The sequence below is a fragment of the Acanthochromis polyacanthus genome, chromosome 10 (genome assembly GCF_021347895.1).
Source record: "Acanthochromis polyacanthus isolate Apoly-LR-REF ecotype Palm Island chromosome 10, KAUST_Apoly_ChrSc, whole genome shotgun sequence".
NCBI classification, from domain to species: domain Eukaryota; kingdom Metazoa; phylum Chordata; class Actinopteri; family Pomacentridae; genus Acanthochromis; species Acanthochromis polyacanthus.
Window position 1 is genome coordinate 29,795,899 of NC_067122.1, and position 22,800 is coordinate 29,818,698.

A 22,800-nucleotide genomic window follows, 5' to 3' on the forward strand; every position below is an offset into this window, starting at 1 on the left:
ACCATGAGGCTACACTCGCGATGCTCCTTCAGCCGCGTCAGCGTGGCCAGCTCCTCTACCTTGTTGGTGATGGAGAGGACGTTTCCCCATGATGATGGAGGGAAAATAAGTCCTGCGCTTTCGCCGTCCTCCTCTGCAAGCCTCTTCTTTTCCCTCGTATCTCCGCGGGGACATGGGCCTCTCCGTGTAAGAAAGGATGAGCTGCGGAGGCCGAGAAGGGTCTCACGTGTGTCGCGTCTTTGTTCCTCAGAGCGGCCCACCACTGTGTCCAGAGGGCTCTCCTGAAGCAAGTTCCAAAAGTGCAAAAACAGCACAACTCCGAATAAAACTGTGATAAAAGTGGGTTCCCATATGCACGATTGCACGAAGCTTCACCCACTTTAAGGAAAAATAAGAAAAGTGCCCTATTTACAATAGAAAGAACAAAAAAGTAAGAAAAATAGGGTTGAGAGCTCCTGTAACCAGCTGCTGCTCGCACAGCGCATCCAGGACAGGACTGGGTTTGTGGACTGGGACGGGGCTTGATTTGGGACTGGGGACTGAACAAACAAAAAGCAGAGGACTGAACTAAACAAAAAACTGGGGATCTTTCGAGGAGCTGAACTGGGGACGGAGCTGAAAATGGAACTGGGGATTCTTGGGGAGCTGGGCAGGACCTAGGAGAAAAAATGGGGGCAAGGAGACCACCTGCAGTAGACCAATTGGGGGTGGCCCACTGCAGGCGTTTCTCTTCTCAAGGCTGGTGGAGAGGCGCTTGGCCTCTTCTGGGTTTGGGAGGAGTCGATACGTCTCCTCAAGGCTGCCGAGGAGGAGCTATGCCCTTTTGAGGGTTCAAGGGGTGGCGTTATGCCTTTTCAGGACTCGGCAGTAGCACTAACGCCTTCTCAAGGCTGCAAGGAGGCGCTACGCCTTCTCAAGGACTCGGGGAAGGCACTACGCCTTCTCAAGGCTGCCGAGGAGGCGCTACGCTTCTCAAGGACTCGGGGAAGGCGTTTCCGCCTTGTCAAAAGCTGCAGGAGAGTGGGAAACCTCTTCAAGCTGCAGGAGAGGCGGGAAACCTCTTCAAGGCTGCAGGAGAAGCTTTACACTTCCTCAAGGCTGCAGGAGAAGCTTTAGCTTCTTAGAAGCTGCTGAGGTGGGACGCCTCCTCCAGCCCGCGGAGGGGGCTTCTTGCTCCTTCAAGGCGCAGGGGGAACTTCTTGTCTGCTTCAAGGCCGTGGGGGGAGCTTCTTGTCCTTAGACACTGCAAGGGAGCTTCTTGCTCCTCAGACACTGCAGGAGGAGCCTTTCGCTCCTTTAATGCTGCAGGGGAGCTTATGCTCCCTTTACGGCTGCGGTGGGAGCTTTTAGCATCTTTAAGGATGCCGGGGAGGCTTTACACCTCTCAGCAGGCGCCGGGAAGGTTTTAAAGCCTCTTCCAGGCTACAGGGCCGCACGGGCTGGAGACGGGGCGATGGCCCCCATTAGGACAGAAGACGGGGCTATGGCCCCCACGAGGACAGAAGACAGGGCGATGGCCCCACTAGGACAGAAGACGGGGTGATTGCCCCCACCAGGACAGAAGATGGGGCAATGGCCCTCACTAGGACAGAAGACGGGGCGATTGGCCCCCCACCAGGACAGGAGATGGGGCAATGGCCCCCACTAGGCAGAAGATGGGCAATGGCCCCGACTAGGACAGAAGTACGGGGCGATTGCCCTCACCAGGACAGAAGATGGGGCAATGGCCCTAACTAGGACCAGAAGACGGGGCGATTGCCCCCACCAGGACAGAAGATGGGGCAATGGCCCCCACTAGGAACAGAAGACGGGGCGATGGCCCCCACTAGGACAGAAGACGGGGCGATGGGCCCCACAGGAAGCAAAGACGGGGCGATGGGCCCCACAGGAACCAAAGATGGGGCGATGGACCCCACAGGAACCGGAGGGAGTGAGGCGGCACGGGGCCTCTCCTCAGCCGGAGGGAGTGAGGCGGCCCGGGGCCTCTCCTCAGCCAGAGGGAGTGGAACAGCTCGGGGCCTCTCCTCATCCGGGAGGGAGGCAGCCTCTCCTGGGCATGAACCAGGGACGAGGAATGGAAGCAGCAGGCTGGGCAGGCTAATTGGTGTGCGCAGGAAACGCAGGAGGTTGCTGGGAAGGTAGGGAACCAACTCTGGTTTCTCAAAAGTCAACCTGCGTCCCATAGAAACCGCTGCATCTTTATAAGCCTGCCCAACCGGTTTTTTCCATTCCTGCAACAGGGCATACAGGGCCATCAAAAAAATCATATGACTCTGGGGTTTCAAAAAAAATATCCCAGGGGCCGATAGGGGACATGGGCAGGTCCAAATAATCTGGGTTGCCTGCTGGGTTTCTTGGGTGGCTGGGCCATTCTGTTACGAACTGGAGTGTAGAACCCAAGCAGTAGGCAGACAGGTGGATGATTTATGGAGAGGTTTTAATAATAAATGAACAGGGAATATTCAACAGGAGGCATGGGAAATAAACTGAGCAATAACTAATAAACGGATAAGCTAAACTAACAAAAGGCGACGGCCTAGGACCACAATGAAAACTAAATTAAAACTAAACGGGGAGAGGTGGTCATATGGGGAATCTCAGTCAATGGCCCAGCAAGGCGTAGTGGAAAGAGCCAGGCTTTTATGCAGCTGCACTGCTTACAGCACCAATGTCCTTTTTAAATAATATTTATTTTTCTCACTGTTATTTCTTTCACTTTTCACTCTTTTTCTTTCTCACCTTTTCACAGTTCACCATTATTTCACCCGTAATAATCACTTAAACCTCACAGACAGACATGAGAATAGGAATTTGTTGACACACATCAGCACTATACACAGCTCACATAAACACATTTACTTAAAGTTTGTTGGAACAGCACAACCACGTTTGAAAATATTTAACAGGGTGATTCAGAATGCACACCCGGCTGGCATGTATGCACGTATGGGGCCCCTTTTAGATATAAGCTCTGGTAATATGCATGTAGCACTTACTTTTGTTGCTCAGTCATGAACACACTAAGGTTTGTCACTTGGAATGTGCGTGGAGCTGGTACAAGGGAAAAGAGACTGAAAATCAATCGGCAACTGCAGAATTTACAAGCAGACATTGTCTTATTGCAGGAAACTCTTGTAGGATCGACCAGCCATCATTATCAACAGTGGAACATGACAAGAACAGATTTAACACCTTCACAGCCACAGTGGAGACGAGGCTCCCCTTTTGATCAGCGAAGCAAGAGGGACACCAGGACACCACGCCAGATGTGGGACATGTCTGGCATGGGGGCGCGAAGCACCAAGTCAGCAGGAAGCAATGCCGAGAGCTGACTTTAAAGGATTCCCCCCAATACAGACCTCCAGGATGTGTATTGGACCTGTTTTAGCAAGAACCTGGCTCAAAAACCCCAAGCACCATCAAGCCTCAAAGGAACCAAATTGAGGGCAATAAAATTCTGACTGATTCCTGAATCACAGAAGAGGGGAAGCTCAGAAACCTGGAGGAACACTTCAAAAACATTCCATTCACAAACAAAGGAACTCTGGACTCACCTCAAAGCTAACAAAGACAATCATCTCCCAATTCTGGACAAAACTCCTTTTTTGTACATCCATTTCACCAAACAAGTGAACTTTTCAATGATTTTGTGATTAATCTACCTCTTGCCTTACTTTTAATATTTTACTCCTCCTGATTAGTATCAGTGTCATCATTTTAACATGTCTGCCGATCACATATGAGCATGTTTGGTACCATTTTAATCAGCTATCTGTCAGTAATGCTCCTAGATAAACCATGTTCAACAAATTTTAATATTTTGGAAAGTTACAGAAATTTCCTGAAAATGTAACTCTGTGAGGGACCTCTGGACATCAGCCTTCCCTGACAGGGATGTACCAGACCCCTGCTGAGTTAATGATATGCAAAGGCACACTTTAAAAGACCACATCTGAAACCAGCCTTTTGAGTTCTCCTGAAATTTGAAGTCCACTTGCCATCCATCACTCTGAGAGTTCTTTTGAGTTCTCCTGAAAGCACCACTCTGAGTTTTTCCGAGTTCTTCCGAGTTCTCCTGAGTTCTCCTGAGTTCTCCTGAATTTTGAAGTCGACTTGCTATCCATCACTCTGAGGCTCCACTCTGTCCACCTTTGTTCCGACCCACATCAAACAAGGCCGACCGGACCATCCACCGAGGCATCATCATCATCATCATTATCATCATCACGGCACGCAAGTACCTTTCAGTCACTGGAACTTGGTGCAGCTTTCTCAAATTATCTTTTCAAAGATAATATTTACAGGCTAACAAATTAGCCTACTATCAAATTGACGGCTGCTTTCAGGTGTGGTCTACTTATCCTGTTTCCCTCAGAACTCCATATTTCAAGTGTAATATTAATCCCAGTGTTACGTTGAAATATTGTGTTCTCTTCCTTCCCTTTTCCCATCATTCACATCTCACCATCTTATTCGTTTGTGTTGTTGTTGTTCATCTTAATGTGTGTTATTGTTGTTGTTATTGTTTAGCTTAGTTTAATAAATGTACATAAATATAAGTTCAGTGCCTCAATTGTTTTGTTGTTCACATTTTGGTCCCTAACTTGTATAGATTCCAGCTACCTCAATTTTATACATAACCTCTCAAGCTAAATAATTCCCCTTATGATCCCTTGACAACGCAACATGAAGTGTTTCATAGGCTAATTATTATATTTGTCTAATCTAAATACTTCGCTGGTCGAATATCAGGTAGACTATATAATAATTCTGTATAAAACCCTTAACCCCATTTGAGCAAACATTAACCCGACATTATTATAATCTTACGATTATAATTGGTGGAGAAAACCCTTAAAACATATATCAAAACACATATCAAGAAATCCTACACTCATTTATCAAATTCATCATTGGATCTTCTTCCATCAGCACAGTTTCCACATGTGTACTCAGCCTGTTATAATTCTAGGCAAAGAGGAGTAGCAGTCCTTATAAATAAAAGACTAAACTTCAGTATTGATAGCACAATTGCAGACCCACAAGGCAGATTCATTATAGTTGTATTATCCATCCAAAATGTTAAACTGTGCATTGTGAATGCATATGGACCAAATGTTGATGACCCCTCCTTTTTTCACTCCGTCTTCACTTCACTTGATGGTTACTCAAATAACGCACTGATTATAGGAGGGGACTTCGACATGGTATGTGACCCGGGAATGGACAGGCTCAGTACCACAGGAAACCAGCGAGTGTGGCAATCCTCAGAAACAGTTCAACAATATATGAAGGATTTTGGTCTTTGTGATGCATGGCGCTCTCATCACCCTACCGTAAGAGAATATACATTTCTTTTCTTCAGCTCATCGTTCTTACTCTAGACTAGATTATTTTTTAATTGGCAACACGCTGATGAATGACATTTCAGAAATCAAAATCCATCCCATTACCATCAGCGATCATGCACCTGTATCATTCACTCTTAAAAATAAGAATAATAAACCCTCAACTACAAACTGTAGATTTAACACATCATTACTTAAAGATTCCGAATTTATCAGCTATGTTAAAAGAGAATGGTCTATATATCTAGAAGATAACGACTTGCCAGAAACATCAGCGTGTGTTCTGTGGGAAGCAGGAAAAGCAGTTTTGAGAGGAAAAATAATATCTTTCTCTTCAGATAAGAAAAAGAAAGAGGTTTCAAGAATCTCAGAGTTAGAACTTCTAATTCAATCCCTGGAGGAAGCTTATCGTGTTTCTCCAGAGGAGCACCCGCTGAAGGATATAAGACAAGCTAAACTTGAACTTAATGAAATTATAGATAATAAAACTAAATTCATGGTGCAAAGACTTCGCTTAGAGAACTTTGAACATAGCAATAGATCTGGTAAATTTCTGGCCAATCAATTAAAAGTAAACAAAGAGAAAACAACAATCTCTGCTGTCAAAGACCCAGATGGAAACATCAGCCATGACGCAGATAAGATAAATAATACCTTTAGAGATTTCCATAAAGGATTATACAAATCAAATATAAACACAACAGAAGAGGACATTAATCAGTTCTTTAGTTCAATTACTCTACCAAAACTACAACATGAAAATAGATTGGTGCTGGATTCTCCTCTGTCAGTCGAAGAACTCCACAAATCTCTGCAGCATATGCCGAACAATAAAGCACCAGGTCCAGATGGCTATCCAGTTGAATTTTATAAAGAATTTTGGACAATGTTGGCTCCCACCTTTCATAAAATTGTAACAGAAATTAAAAACAAACAAAAAATACCTTCAAATATGAACTTAGCCAGAATTATTTTGTTATTTAAAACCAGAAATAGAACAAGTGCAGTGTTTTACATTTTCACTTTAGACAGCAGGGGCTGACAACAGGTAGGGACAGTTTGGCTCGTAAGGAAGAAAGCAGTGACAAGCTTAGATTCTTGCAGTCAGTCTACTAAGTTCCGGTGTAGATTTTGAGAGGAAAGGAAAAGGGACAGCACCCTCTCTGACCCCACACTTCCATCTAGTTACCGTCCAATTTCATTAATAAATGTACATCTTAAAATTAATAGCAAAGCTCTCACCAGTAGAATAGAAAAAGTAACCCCCCTTATAATACATCCTGATCATACAGGTTTTATTAAAGGGAGACATTCTTCCACTTATACGCGCAGATTAATTAACATAATAGATTATTCCACAATACATCAATTAGAATCCACAATTATCTCGTTAGACGCAGAAAAAGCATTTGATCGAGTAAACTGGAAATTTCTGTTTGCAACATTAAACAGATTTGGTTTTGGGCCATCTTTTATAGACTGGATAAAAATCTTTCATAATAACCCGGCTGCATGTGTTAAGACCAATGACCAGACTTCTCCAAGTTTCTGTTTGCAGAGAGGTATCAGACAGGGTTGCCCACTTTCTCCATCACTTTTCGCCATCTTTATTGAATCTCTTGCAGCTGCCATAAGACAAAATAAAGACATCAGAGGAATCCAAGCCAACAATATAGAACATAAAATAAGTCTTTATGCAGATGATGTATTACTTTTCCTAAATAACTCCAAATCGTCTATCTCCCAGACAATTACGCTTATTAATAACTTTTCATTGATATCTGATTATTCTATCAACTGGTCTAAGAATACAGCCATGCCTATTAATTGTGACATACCAAGAATACCTAACATCACTATACAGTCTGGAAACCTCAGATATTAAGGCATAAATATCTCTCCCAGGATATCATCCATCCATCCATTCTCTATACACCGCTTTATCCTCACTAGGGTTGCGGGGGGTGCTGGAGCTTATCCCAGCTGACTCGGGCGAAGGCAGGGGACACCCAGGACAGGTCGCCAGTCTGTCGCAGGGCTACATATACAGACAAACAATCACACTCACATTCACACCTACAGGCAATTTAGAGTACTCAGTTAACCTCAGCATATTTTTGGACTGTGGGAGGAAGCCGGAGTGCCCGGAAGAAACCCACGCATGCACAGGGAGAACATGCAGACTCCATGCAGAAAGATCCCAGGCTCACCCCGGGATTCGAACCAGGGATCTTCTTGCTGCAAGGCGAAAGTGCTAACCACTACCCCACTGAGCAGCCCCAGGATATCAGAACTTACAAAACTAAATTATGTTCAGTTATTGAAAACAATAGAGGATGATCTTTTACAGTGGAAGCGCTTACCCATATCACTCATGGGGAGAGTTGCCACTATTAAAATGATGGTTTTACCTGAAGTTAACTATCTATTCTCAATGATACCATCCAAACCATCCCTCTGTTGGTTTAAATCACTGGACTCACATCTATCCAAATTTCTTTGGAAAAACAAACCATCACGTATCAGTTTAAAGACTCTACAACAGACTAAAAATAGAGGTGGACTGGATTTAGCTAACTTCAGTCACTACTTCCTAGCTAGTAAGTTGCAGTATATTTCCAAATGGCTAAAACCGAGTAATGTAGATGAGCTATGGTTAGATGTAGAGCAACATAGCCATTTCTGACTTGCCATTTATCAGCACAACTATTAAATTTTATCAGTGTTTCAAAAGCATTAATATCAGCTCTTCTTTAAGGGCTTGGTGGGAATTTCTAAAATCAAGTAAGTCTTCAGTCATTCCATGTAGATGTAAGCCGGCACAAGGGGATGTGGCATTTAATTTGTGTTTTTCCTTATACCTTTGTTTGTTTTGCATGTATTTATGGTTTATTGGGTTTGTTGTGCATGTATTTATGATTTATTGGGTTGCTGTGTTTTTGAGTTTATTTGCATGTGTAATTAGTTGTTGCCACCTACCTGCCGTTGCCATGACAACCCTAAATCACATGATGTTTTTCCCCAATCACTGAGTCCTGGGCAATCATGCTCAGCTGTGCGTGATTGAAGCCAGGGAGAATAAAGCAGCTGAACAGGAGCAGCAGAGGGACGCTGAGAAGCCGACACCAAGGGACGGGCAGCGGAGAGGCGCCAGAAGCGCCAAGGGCGCCAAGACGCCGAGACCAAGGGAAGAGAAGCGGAGAGGCGCCAAGGGCGCCAGGAGCAAGGCGCCGGGAGCAGCGAAGAGACGCAGAGTCAGATCGCAACCGGGCTAAAGGGGCTAAAGGAAAGGCACACGCACCGGAGACCGCAAGTGTTACGACGTGATTCACTCGCAGCGGCAGGGAGAAGTCCCTGCCTGTCGTGTAAGTATCGGGAGAGAGAAAGTAGTAGCACTTGGCGGACATGAGCTAAGCTAACACTGTTGTTGTACGAGAACGCATACTGCCACTTGTTGTTGTGTCTATGTAAGGGTTCCCAGCGTGCCAGAGGAGTGGCCAGCCGGGTGGAATTCCGAGACGAGTGAAGCGGCGTCGTGAGCTGACACACGTAGGGGCAGCGGTAACCCACATTGTGCATTTTTGGCCCATTTGTTTTTATTGAATTTTAATGGACTTTTAGGATAAACCTATTTTTATTCATGGGCATTTTTAAATTGATTTAATTACATTTTGTATTAAAGCCTAATAATTGCACCTCTCTGTCTTGTCCTCTTTGGCAAATTCCAAGTGTGCTCCACCCGGTCATTACTCAAGGTTTGCAATATTTGCTTCTCTGGTCATTTACTCACTTATTCCACAATTCAACCCTTCCAATAGCCCCCATCCCATTACATAAACATACACCAATCTGGAATAACCCTGACATTCTGCAAAATAAAAAGATGATAAATTTTACTCACTGGAGAAATCAAGGGATAAAACAGTTAGAACATATCATAAAAGATGGTAACTTTCTGTCATTTGACACACTTACTTCACAATATGGAATTAGCAACACAAAATTTTTAGAATACCACCAACTTAAATCTATTATAGGAAAAAATACACCCTCAATCAATTACATTGGCAGCTTCCTCTTAGGGTAGAAGAATTCTTAAATCTTCGTCCCCCAAACCTATTATCAAAAGTATATAGAATATTATCAAAGTCACAAGATACCACCTTTCTTCCTACAGCAAAATGGGAAGCTGACCTATCCAGTAACCTTAATCAAAATGCATGGTCACAAATATGTTTAAATACCTTTAAAATGACAAAGAACTCAAATATGCAACTTATACAATTTAAAATTCTGCACAGAATTCATTATACAGGACAAAGGATGTTCAGGATGGGTCTGTCCCATTCGGATATTTGCTCACACTGCAGTGATAACACGACTGACAGTTACCTCCATGTCATGTGGTCCTGCACACCTGTGTAAAGGTTCTGGCTTGAGGTATGTGAAGACCTGTCATTATGGTTTAAATGCAACATTGCTGCAAGTCCCACACTGTGCCTATTAGGTGACCTAGGTGAAATCAACATAGGATCTAACTCTGTATGCATGGTTCTCACCAGCTTATGCATCGCAAAGAAAACTATCCTTATAAATTGGAAAGCCAAAAACAATCTGAACAATAAGCAGTATAGGAATCTCTTATTAGACTACATCAGCTTCGAGACAATGTCTGCAGATTCAAAGGATCAGTTAGCTGATTTTCATTCCCTCTGGTCCCCTGTGATCAGTTCCATCACCTAATGTAAGGGGTGAATTGGGGCCCGGATTTGTGGCCTGGTATCCCCCGGCCTTCCGGGGGTGCCCTCATGGGGCACTATGGGTGGGTGAGTGAGTAAATGAGTATGGATGTTATGGGGGGGTTTTGGGGGGGGGCACTGGTGAGTGGTGAGGGGGCAGTGGGGGGGGTGCCTTGGATCTTGGGCTGCGGCGGGGGCACCGGCTCATGCCAGGCGGCCGTCTGGGGTGGCCGGTTCCCCTGGTGATGTTGCCCCTCTGCCTGGGGGGACGGGGGTTGCCTCTTGGATGCCTGGGGCCCGGGGTCCTGGGCTGTGTCCACCCTGGGCCTCCGGCCCCTGGCGGGGTCGGCGGCCACCGGTCTTGGTCGCCTGGGGCCCGGCCCCGCTGGACGCTGGGGGTCCTGGCTGGGTTCTCCCTCTGCCCCCTTCCAACCCGGTCTCACGGGGATTCGTGAAACTGTCACGTAAGTTTTAGTTTCGGTTTCGTGCGCACCAACACGATTTCGTCATGTTTTTCGTGCCGCTCACCATGAAATGTTTTTCGCTGTGGTAATCACATCTGAAAGTGGTTTTTACCGGCGGATTCATGACGATCTAAGCTGTCCATCGGCGTATACTGCTTGTGTGATCGCGTTTGCGGCCGCCGGCCGCTGGACATTCTTGAAATTCCTATGCAAATTGGTAAGTGTACCACCGGCTTATGGTTAGGTTATGGTTAGGTTATGGTTAGGATTATGGTTAGGGTTATGTTTAGGGACGATGTCATGCAAAATATAGCGTTGGATTCGCCGCGGTTTTACATTAAAAATATAATATACACATTCTTTTGAAATACGTTCTGAGTGGCACGAAAAGTCCGCCGTTTAAAATACATTGGCGCGCATTTCATGGTGAGCGGCACGAAAAACATGACGAAATTGTGTTGGTGCACACGAAACCGAAACTAAAACTTACGTGACAGTTTCACGAATCCCCGTGAGATCGGGCTCCCCCTTCCGGGCCAATCCGTGGTCATCCTCGTGGTTTGGTGGCTCGGGTCTCTACTCTGGGATCGCTGCCGGTTCGCCTGGGTCTTGTGGGCTCTCGGGCCCGCTTCTGGCCTTCACGGAGGTCAGAGGTCATAGTTGCATGATCACAGTCACAATTGCACCGTACTCTGCATGTGGACATAGCAACCATGTTGTCTTGTGGGGTGTTAAGTTTGTCCTGGTGCCAAAATATCAAAAGACATGTTTCCTCAGTTTGTTCGTTTCACGTAGATGTTCTGAATAATTACTAGCTGTGTTTCCTAACAAAACCCGTAGGATACTTTCCGCTGTGTCTTTGTTAAGGTGTACTAGCTTGTTGTCTGTTGTGTCGGTTTCAATTGGAAAATTATTGTATTCTTGCACTCTTCCTTTTCTCTTCTCTATCCCCCTTTGTTTTTTTTTTGTTTGTTTTTTTCTTCTTTTCTTGTTTCTCTCTTCCTGCCTCTTTGTTTCCCTGTCAGGTCCGGCAAATTTATGTATATTTAACTAATCAACAAGTATTCAAACTAAATAAATTACTGAACATTATCAAGGGGATTCATATACTTATAAACTCCCCTTGGAAAAGCAAACTTGTGTGGCACAATGCAGCAGCCAGATCCCCATTCTGCCTGCTCTGTTGCTGGACAGGAGAAAAAGAAGAAAAAAAAAAACGGGACACATCAGCCGGTCGGACTGCTCCGACCGACAAAACGGGACAAAAACATAAAACAAGGCGAAAAAAATAGATTAAAAGAGCATCAGCTGGTCGGACTGCTCCGACCGACAACGGGACACATCAGCCGGACGGACTCCTCCGACCGGCAAGACAGGACACATCAGCCGGTCGGACTGCTCCGACCGACAACGGGACACATCAGCCGGTCGGACTGCTCCGACCGACAAAACGGGACAAAAACATAAAACAAGGCGAAAAAAATAGATTAAAAGAGCATCAGCCGGTCGGACTGCTCCGACCGACAACGGGACACATCAGCCGGTCGGACTGCTCCGACCGACAAAACGGGACAAAAACATAAAACAAGGCGAAAAAAATAGATTAAAAGAGCATCAGCCGGTCGGACTGCTCCGACCGACAACGGGACACATCAGCCGGACGGACTGCTCCGACCGACAAAACGGGACACGTCAGCCGGTGGGACTGCTCCGACCGACAAAAAAGGGACAAAAACATAAAACAAGGGGGAAAAAATAGATAAAAAGAGCATCAGCCGGTCGGACTGCTCCGACCGACAAAATGGGACAAAAACATAAAACAACTTGAAATATATATATATATATATATTGATTGATAGATAAAAAGAGCATCAGCCGGTTGGACTGCTCCGACTGACAAAACGGGACACATCAGCCAGTCGAACTGCTCCGACCAACAAAAACGGGACAAAAACATAAAACAAGGGGGAAAAAAAAAAAAAAAAAATCGATAAAAAGAGCATCAGCCGGTCGGACTGCTCCGAACGACAAAACGGGACACATCAGCCGGTCGAATTGCTCCAACCGACAAAAACGGGACAAAAACATAAAACAATGGGAAATTTACAGTGGGTACGGAAAGTATTCAGACCCCTTGAAATATTTCACTCTCTGTGTCATTGCAGCCATTTGCCAAAATCAAAAAAGTTCATTTTATTTCTCATTCATGTACACTCAGCACCCCATCTTGACAGAAAAAAACAGAAATGTAGAATTTTTTTGCAAATTTATTAAAAAGAAAAACTGAAATAGCACATGGTCATAAGTATTCAGACCCTGTGCTCAGTATTGAGTAGAAGCAACCTTTTCAGCTAGTACAGCCATGAGTCTTCTTGGGAATGACGCAATAAGTTTTTCACACCTGGATTTGGGGATCCTCTGCCATTCTTCCCTGCAGATCCTCTCGAGTTCTGTCAGGTTGGACGGTGAATGTTGGTGGACAGCCATTTTGAGGTCTCTCCAGAGATGCTCAATTGGGTTTAGGTCAGGGCTCTGGCTGGGCCAGTCAAGAACGGTCACAGAGTTGTTCTGAAGCCACTCCTTTGATATTTTAGCTGTGTGCTTAGGGTCATTGTCCTGTTGAAAGGTGAACCTTCGGTCCAGTCTGAGGTCCTGAGCACTCTGGAAGAGGTTTTCCTCCAGGATATCTCTGTACTTGGCCGCATTCATCCTTCCTTCAATTGCAACCAGTCGTCCTGTCCCTGCAGCTGAAAAACACCCCCACAACATGATGCTCCCACCACCATGTTTCACTGTAGGGATTGTATTGGGCAGGTGATGAGCAGTGCCTGGTTTTCTCCACACATACCGCTTAGAATTAACACCAAAAAGTTCAATCTTGGTATCATCAGACCAGAGAATCTTATTTCTCATAGTCTGGGAGTCCTTCATGTGTTTTTTGGCAAACTCTATGTGGGCTTTCATGTGTCTTGCACTGAGGAGAGGCTTCTGTCGGGCCACTCTGCCATAAAGCCCCGACTGGTGGAGGGCTGCAGTGATAGTTGACTTTGTGGAACTTTCTCCTATCTCCCGACTGCATCTCTGGAGCTCAGCCACAGTGATCTTTGGGTTCTTCTTTACCTCTCTCACCAAGGCTCTTCTCCCACCATTGCTCAGTTTGGCTGGACGGCCAGGTCTAGGAAGAGTTGTGGTCGTCCCAAATTTCTTCCATTTGAGGATTATGGAGGCCACTGTGCTCTTAGGAACCTTGAGTGCTGCAGAAATTCTTTTGTAACCTTGACCAGATCTGTGCCTTGCCACAATTCTGTCTCTGAGCTCCTTGGGCAGTTCCTTCGACCTCATGATTCTCATTTGCTCTGACATGCACTGTGAGCTGTAAGGTCTTATATAGACAGGTGTGTGCCTTTCCTAATCAAGTCCAATCAGTTTAATTAAACACAGCTGGACTCTAATAAAGAAGCAGAACCATCTCGAGGAGGATCAGAAGAAATGGACAGCATGTGAGTTAAATATGAATGTCACTACAAAGGGTCTGAATACTTATGGCCATGTGATACTTCAGTTTTTCTTTTTTAATAAATTTGTAAAAATTTCTACATTTCTGTTTTTTTCTGTCAAGATGGGGTGCTGAGTGTACATTAATGAGAAATAAAATTAACTTTTTTGATTTTGGCAAATGGCTGCAATGACACAGAGAGTGAAAAATTTCAAGGGGTCTGAATAATTTCCGTACCCACTGTATATATATATATATATAAAACAAAAAGAGCGACGCGACAGCCGGTGGGACTGCTCCGACTGACAAAAACCATAAAACAAAAAGAGCGACGCGACAGCCGGTGGGACTGCTCCGACCGACAAAAACCATAAAACAAAAAGAGCGACGCGACAGCTGGTGGCACTGCTCCGACCGACAAAAACCATAAAACAAAAAGAGCGACGCGACAGCCGGTGGGACTGCTCCGACCGACAAAAACCATAAAACAAAAAGAGCGACGCGACAGCCGGTGGGACTGCTCCGACCGACAAAAACCATAAAACAAAAAGAGCGACGCGACAGCCGGTGGGACTGCTCCGACCGACAAAAACCATAAAACAAAAAGAGCGACGCAACAGCCGGTGGCACTGCTCCGACCGACAAAAACCATAAAACAAAAAGAGCGACGCGACATCCGGTGGGACTGCTCCGACCGACAAAAACCATAAAACAAACAAATAGATAGATAGATAGATAGATAGATAGATAGATAGATAGATAGATAGATAGATAGATAGATAGATAGATAGATAGATAGATAATCAGCCGGTTGGACTGCTCCAACCGACAAAACGGGACACATCAGCCGGTCGGACTGCTCCGACCGACAAAAACTGTACAAAAACATAAAACAAGGGGAAAAAAATAGATAAAAAAGAGCATCAGCCGGTTGGACATTTCCGACCAACAAAACAGGACACATCAGCCAGTCGGACTGCTCCGACCGACAAAAACGGGACACATCAGCTGGTCGGTATCACAAACTAGACTGGAATGAACCCATGCAGCAGGCTACAGACAGGCAGTATGAGATAGTGAGAATTTATTAAATGAATAATAAAACAAAGAGGCACTCCATAAGGGAGGCGTAGGGAAATAAATCAGGAAACGGAAGAGACGAAACTGAAATTAACTAAGGGCGACGGTGCGGGACCGTGACGTAGAGGATAACTAAGCTAAACGGGGAAACGCAACTCACAAACTGTCCAGGGGGGTCGGGAGACTGGGGGAAGGTGGAGCAGAGGAGCCAGTGTCGGAGGTAGGGTGTGAACAGCGGGGCAGACGGGCTGGGAGTAGACACCGGAGGTAATTGAGCAGAGGAGTAGTGATGAACCATCCGAGTATCCGTGGAATGAGAGAGCGGAGCCCTCACAGCAGGTGGTGAGCAGAGAGTAGAGAGTCTCTGGCCAGAACATGATGCAGCAGGAGTGTGGCAGGAATGCGACCGGGATGTGGTTGGTAAGAGGCAGATGTATCTGAATGACGCAGCGTGGAGTTGAGTGGAGCGCCTGGCTTTATACCAGGCTGATTGTCATTATGCACAGCTGTGCCTCTCCCCAGCTGCTCCTAATCAGCCGAATCCGCACTGGCACAGGAGGATTGTGACAGTCGGACTACTCCAACCGACAAAAACCGGACAAAAACATAAAACAAGGGGAAAAAAATAGATAAAAAGATTATCAGCCGGTCGGACTGCTCCAACCGACAAAACTGGACATGTCAGCCGGTCGGACTGCTCCGACCGACAAAACGGGACATAAACATAAAACAAGGGGAAATGTATATATATATATATATATATATATATATATATATATGTTTATATATATATATATTGATAGATATGTAGCCAAGTGAAAAAATATCAATATATATTTGCTCATGTAAAACAGGCATAAATAAATAAATAAATAGGGTTGAAAAGTGTATTAAAAAGTGATTAAATACATGTTTTTGGTTTGTTGAAATTGTGTGTGTAAAAGTTCATAAGAATGTTTGAAATGGTTAAATGTATTTTATTTCATTTATTTTTGAAAAGGAAGTGCTAAATCGTGCTTGAGAAATGTATGTGATCACGAATGCACTTTACTTTGGGTTGATTGCTTCACGTGAGGAGCATGCAATGAGGCCATGTGCATGTGTGAGAGGTGGGTGTGCGCATGTGGAAGAGAGAGAGAGGAGAGACTAGCGGTGTTGGCAGGAGTGTATTGTTGTAGCAGAATCTTTAAGGAAGTTTTGCACCGGAGTGTGATAACTTAAGTTTACAGTTTATTGGAAAAGTAATCTGTAAAAACCGGAACTTTAGTACAGAGTTCCAAGTAGAGGACTGCATCGGCGGCTCTTGGACAATTGAGTCGCAGTGAACTGACACAGACACTGATGTTGCGCTGCTGCTAGCTAACCCAGCTGGTTCCCGTGGCTTCGTTTGGGCTGTTTTCGGCCGGGAAGCTGGATAGTACTCTGAGCACCCTGGACACTCAGAGTTAGTCTGGCGACGCTGGAGATCTGCTGGACGATACGCCATCTTCATCCTGTTCCTTGGCTCTCCTTCGGATATTTGTGGACCACCCACTCACGGATGTTTGGACAGGTACCTCCAGGATTACTATCGTTTGTGCTCGCTGGAGGAGGGGTGAGTGCTAATCCCAACGGACTTCAGTGAATCAGGTCTGCAACGTTTATTTTATTTTATTTTAGTTTATTTTGCCGGCTTAGCATTGTGTTGTGTTTCTGTGTGATGTGATCTGCATACAATTGAAAGGACATTTTTGTGTTTATTATTTTTATTGTTTTTGTATTAAAATAAGGCATTTTTTGTGTAATTTAATATGGTTCATGGATGTTACTGTTATCCAGGAAGACATGTTTAAGGTTTAAAGGTTCTTAGAATAATAAGCCCTACAAATTATTTAAATGTGTTTCTAATTTGGAGCCCCAAATCTGAACTGGAATATGGGCTAGTTCAAGGGTGGGGGGGAGTTGATGTTATAAAGGCATGTAATTCTCTTTGAATATAATTTTACAACTGTCAAGATGAAAATCATGCTGAAAATTAATAAAGAAAGTTGGATTAAATGTGTTTCTAATTTGTACAGTTACCTTGACTACCCAGAACTATTATTACATTGACAGTGTTTCCCCTAGGATTGGTGCCTTGGGGGTGGGGGGTGGGGGTGGGGGTGTTTTCGCGTCAGTTGTTGTCGCCGTCGTACAAAAAGTCGAAATAAGGAATTTGAGTCATAATATGTTTTATCAAGTATAGCCACGCCCCCTGGCTCCGCCAACTTTAACGATTTATTTAAAATTCAGTATTGACTTATTTTAAGATCGGCCACCTGATCTCTCATTTTGACCATGAAAACTAACGGGAAAAAAATCCTGAGCTTTAGAAAATCAGTCTATCAAATTTTATTTTTTCCAAAAATGAATTGGGGTCTATGGAGCAAAAGCTTTTTGGAGCCAACCCTAGTGGACGGCGTGATATCGCAAGTTTTTGACACTTCCGGGTTGGCTTCAATTCTGGAGCCAGATGCTACGTCCACTATATATACAGTCTATGGGTCAAAGCCCGACATGCGGTGGTGAGATGATGACTTTTCTGCGGGGCAGGTGGGGGGGCTTGCCATGCAGAACTTTGGCTGCTGTCACTTGGCCCGGGAGAGGCAGAGCTGCTCTGGGTGCTACCGCTTGAAGAGCCAGAGGGGCGGCTGGTGTTGCCATTATCACCCTGTGATTGTGAGCGTACCTGTCACAGTTCCGCTCCTCTGTTCTGTCTGTCTGGTTGTTTCCCGTCCGCTCCTCTGCCCTGTCTGTCTGGTTGTCTCAGTTCCGTTCCTCTGCCCTGTCTGTCTGTCTAGTTGTCTCCCATCCGCTTCTCTACCCTGTCTCTCCTCCCACAGCTCGGTGCCTGAGTGGAGTCTAGCTTCTCAGCTGACTCCACTCAGGCAATCAATTACCTCCACGGCTCCCGGACAGCTGACTATCATCTCACTAACGACTCACCTCTACAATAAGTACCGGCTCAGCCTTCCACTCCCTGCCAGAGTGTTGAACCAAAACCACGCAGTTAGTTCGCTCTCTAGCCTTTTGCATTTTCTGTTTTGAGTTCCTGCCTTGTTTTGACATTGTTTTTTCCTGCCTCCACACAGCCAGCTGTCCGGGATCCCCGCTGTCATCCTTCCCCTCCGGCTCTCCCCCAGCCAGTTATCACCGGTTCTTCCTTGCCTGGACCCCCACTCCTGCCTGGAACCCCCCACTCCTGCCTGGAACCCCCCCACTCCTGCCTGGAACCCCCCCACTCCTGCCTGGAACCCCCCACTCCTGCCTGGAACCCCCCACTCCTGCCTGGAACCCCCCACTCCTGCCTGGAACCCCCCACTCCTGCCTGGAACCCCCCACTCCTGCCTGGAACCTCACTCCTGCCTGGAACCCCCTGCTCATGCACTCTGGTTTCTCCATCCTGGCCATAATCCACCCCATACAATAAATCATTCTAAATCATCCTCTGGTCGAGGAAGCATGGCTCTCTGCTCGGGTCCAACCAGCTCCGTTTCGTGACAGAACACTCTGGCCAAGCATGGACCCGGAGAACTCGCCGCCAAGGCCGGATCTGCCCATTCCACCCAACATCAGGCAAGTCCATCAAACCTTCTGTCAGCTTTCAGCCAATTACCAAAGGATGCACAGTCAACTCACCGTTTTAACCAGCCTGAAATCACAGGAAGTTTCCGTCCCGTCCCTGACAGCTCAATACAGCCAAGCATTACAGGATGTTGCCGCCACAAAGGCACAATTGGACCACTTCATCGCCCTGCTCACCCAAGTTTCCTCGCCGCCAGCCCAGCCAGCACCCTCTTCCCTCCCATCAGTGCCACCAGCCCCGGACCCAGTCCACACCCCGACCCACGTCCAAGACACGCCCTGGGTCTTCTCCTCCTGCGATGAGTACAGTGTTTATTTCAACTCGCTGTACGATTTGTGGGAGGAATGGAGGGAAGACCCAAAGGACTCGAGCATAACCCTGGGTCGCAAGCGAGCAGGACAGCGACCCGGGTTAGCCGACCTTCTTCCCGATGACATTCATGAATTCTTGAATGCTCCTCTGTCTGACCCGCCTGCTGGCTCCCCGCCACCTGTCAAGCGGCTTGGCCGTCAAAGACGCAAGGCCAGGAGGCGCTATGGCCCCCGGCTCCCGTTCTGGCCCCGGAGGAGTTCCCGGCTCCGCCTCCAGTCCCCGCGGTGGTCGACGCTCCGCCTCCAGTCCCCGCGGTGGTCGACGCTCCGCCTCCAGTCCCCGCGGTGGTCGACGCTCCGCCTCCAGTCCCCGCGGTGGTCGACGCTCCGCCTCCAGTCCCCGCGGTGGTCGATGCTCCGCCTCCTGCCCCCAGGATCTCGGCCTTCGAGAGGCTCTGTGCCTTCCCTCCGGCTCCGCCCCCGGAGGACCCACCGGACCCGGCTCCGCCCCCGGAGGACCCACCGGACCCGGCTCCGCCCCCGGAGGACCCACCGGACCCGGCTCCCAACCCAGTTGTCTGTCCGACCCCCGGGCCGTCCGCCGGAGCGGCCCCTCTGTCCTGTCCAGCCCCCGGGCCGTTCGCCGGAGCGGCCCCTCTGTCCTGTCCGGCCCCAGTCTGTCAAGACCCGGTCCCTGTCCTACCTGCCTCTGTCTGTCCGGCCCCCAGGCCGTCCTCGGAGGTGGACCCTCCGGCGAGTCCAGCTTCGGCCGGTCCCGCCTCCAGGTCACCCTCTGAAGAGGACCCTCAGGCCCACTCATCCCCAGCCAGTCCGACCTACGGTCCGCCCGCCGGAACGGATCCTCCGCCCACCGGAACGGACCCTCAGGCCCACTCATCCCCAGCCAGTCCGACCTACGGTCCGCCCTCCGGAACGGACCCTCCGCCCACCGGAACGGACCCTCAGGCCCACTCGTCCCCAGCCAGTCCGACCTACGGTCCGCCCGCCGGAACGGACTCTCCGCCCACCGGAACGGACCCTCAGGCCCACTCGTCCCCAGCCAGTCCGACCTACGGTCCGCCCGCCGGAACGGACCCTCCGCCCACCGGAACGGACCCTCAGGCCCACTCATCCCCAGCCAGTCCGACCTACGGTCCGCCCGCCGGGCCGTCCGCCGGAGCGGCCCCTCTGTCCTGTCCGGCCCCCGGGCCGTCCACCGGAGCGGGCCGTCCGCCGGAGCGGCCCCCGGGCCGTCCGCCGGAGCGGCCCCTCTGTCCTGTCCGGCCCCCGGGCCGTCCCCTCTGTCCTGTCCGGCCCCTCTGTCCTGTCCGGCCCCCGGGCCGTCCGCCGGAGCGGCCCCTCTGTCCTGTCCGGCCCCCGGGCCGTCCGCCGGAGCGGCCCCTCTGTCCTGTCCGGCCCCAGTCTGTCAAGACCCGGGCCGTCCGCCGGAGCGGCCCCTCTGTCCTGTCCGGCCCCAGTCTGTCAAGACCCGGTCCGTCCGGTCCCTGTCCTACCTGCCTCTGTCTGTCCGGCCCCCAGGCCGTCCTCGGAGGTGGACCCTCCGGCGAGTCCAGCTTCGGCCGGTCCCGCCTCCAGGTCACCCTCTGAAGAGGACCCTCAGGCCCACTCATCCCCAGCCAGTCCGACCTACGGTCCGCCCGCCGGAACGGACCCTCCGCCCACCGGAACGGACCCTCAGGCCCACTCGTCCCCAGCCAGTCCGACCTACGGTCCGCCCGCCGGAACGGACCCTCCGCCCACCGGAACGGACCCTCAGGCCCACTCGTCCCCAGCCAGTCCGACCTACGGTCCGCCCGCCGGAACGGACCCTCCGCCCACCGGAACGGACCCTCAGGCCCACTCGTCCCCAGCCAGTCCGACCTACGGTCCGCCCGCCGGAACGGACCCTCCGCCCACCGGAACGGACCCTCAGGCCCACTCCTCCCCAGCCAGTCCGACCTACGGTCCACCCGCCGGGCCGTCCGCCGGAGCGGCCCCTCTGTCCTGTCCGGCCCCCGGGCCGTCCGCCGGAGCGGCCCCTCTGTCCTGTCCGGCCCCCGGGCCGTCCGCCGGAGCGGCCCCTCTGTCCTGTCCGGCCCCCGGGCCGGCCCCTCTGTCCTGTCCGGCCCCCGGGCCGGCCCCTCTGTCCTGTCCGGCCCCCGGGCCGGCCCCTCTGTCCTGTCCGGCCCCCGGGCCGGCCCCTCTGTCCTGTCCGGCCCCCGGGCCGTCCGCCGGAGCGGCCCCTCTGTCCTGTCCGGCCCCCGGGCCGTCCGCCGGAGCGGCCCCTCTGTCCTGTCCGCCTACCGGAACAGACCCTCCAGCCCACTCATCCCCAGCCAGTTCTGCCTTCGGGTCGACCCCCGGAGCTACTGCCTGGCCACTCCAGTCCCCGTCCTGCCCTGCTCTCAGTTCAGTTCAGTCCTGTCCAGTCCAGCCCTGCTCTCAGTTCAGTTCAGTCCTGTCCAGTCCAGCCCTGCTTTCAGTTCGGCCCAGTCCTGTCCCTCGCTCCGCTCAGTCCAGCCCGGCCCAGTCCTGTCCCTAGCTCCGCTCAGTCCAGCCCGGCCCAGTCCTGTCCCTAGCTCCGCCCAGTCCTGTCCCTAGCTCCGCCCAGTCCTGTCCCTAGCTCCGCCCAGTCCTGTCCCTAGCTCCGCCCAGTCCTGTCCCTAGCTCCGCCCAGTCCCAGTCCTGCCCTCAGTCCGGCCCGGCCCAGTCCTGCCCTCAGTCCGGCCCGGCCCAGTCCTGCCCTCAGTCCGGCCCGGCCCAGTCCTGCCCTCAGTCCGGCCCGGCCCAGTCCTGCCCTCAGTCCGGCCCTCAGTCCAGCCCGGCCCTCAGCCCGGCCCTCAGTCCGGCCCTCAGCCCGGCCCTCAGCCCGGCCCTCAGCCCGGCCCTCAGCCCGGCCCTCAGCCCGGCCCTCAGCCCAGCCCTCAGTCCAGCCCTCAGCCCAGCCCTCAGTCCAGTCCAGTCCTGCCCTCAGTCCAGTCCAGTCCTGCCCTCAGTCCAGTCCAGTCCTGCCCTCAGTCCAGTCCAGTCCTGCCCTCAGTCCAGTCCAGTCCTGCCCTGCCCTGCCCTCAGTCCAGTCCAGTCCTGCCCTGCCCTGCCCTCAGTCCAGTCCAGTCCAGTCCAGTCCTGCCCTGCCCTCAGTCCAGTCCAGTCCAGTCCAGTCCTGCCCTGCCCTGCCCTCAGTCCAGTCCAGTCCAGTCCTGCCCTGCCCTGCCCTCAGTCCAGTCCAGTCCAGTCCTGCCCTGCCCTGCCCTCAGTCCAGTCCAGTCCAGTCCTGCCCTGCCCTGCCCTCAGTCCAGTCCAGTCCAGTCCTGCCCTGCCCTGCCCTGCCCTCAGTCCAGTTCAGTCCAGGCCAGTCCTGCCCTGCCCTCAGTCCAGTCCTGCCCTGCCCTCAGCTCCGCTCCGCTCCGTTCAGTTCAGTCCAGTCTTAGTTCAGTCCCTCTCCCATTTCCCTCCCTCCCGTCCCTCCTGTCGTTTCGGTCCCTCCTGTCTGTTACCCTTGTTTTCTGCCCTTCCTGTCCTTTTGGTCCCTTCTGTTCTGTCTGGTCCCTGTGTCTGTATGCGTGTCTCTGTCTGCTCCTTGGTTGCCCCAGTAGGTTTGGTTGGGCCCATGGGGCGCCGGGAGGCGCCCGTTGAGGGGGGGGTACTGTCACAGTTCCGCTCCTCTGTTCTGTCTGTCTGTCTGGTTGTTTCCCGTCCGCTCCTCTGCCCTGTCTGGTTGTCTCAGTTCCGTTCCTCTGCCCTGTCTGTCTAGTTGT

General features: G+C 49.9%; 1 protein-coding gene across 1 annotated transcript; it reads right to left on the reverse strand.

Annotated features, from left to right (window-relative positions):
- Positions 1 to 972: 972 nt before the first annotated feature.
- LOC127535831 (collagen alpha-1(I) chain-like) lies at positions 973 to 20,982 on the reverse strand. The gene is made up of 5 exons (XM_051954719.1): positions 20,690 to 20,982; positions 20,113 to 20,190; positions 19,434 to 19,956; positions 18,908 to 19,024; positions 973 to 1,038 (listed from the first exon to the last, which is right to left on the reverse strand). The coding sequence occupies exons 2-5, from the start codon at positions 20,172 to 20,174 to the stop codon at positions 973 to 975; spliced, it is 768 nt and encodes a 255-aa protein (XP_051810679.1). The 5' UTR covers positions 20,175 to 20,190; positions 20,690 to 20,982.
- Positions 20,983 to 22,800: the final 1,818 nt, after the last annotated feature.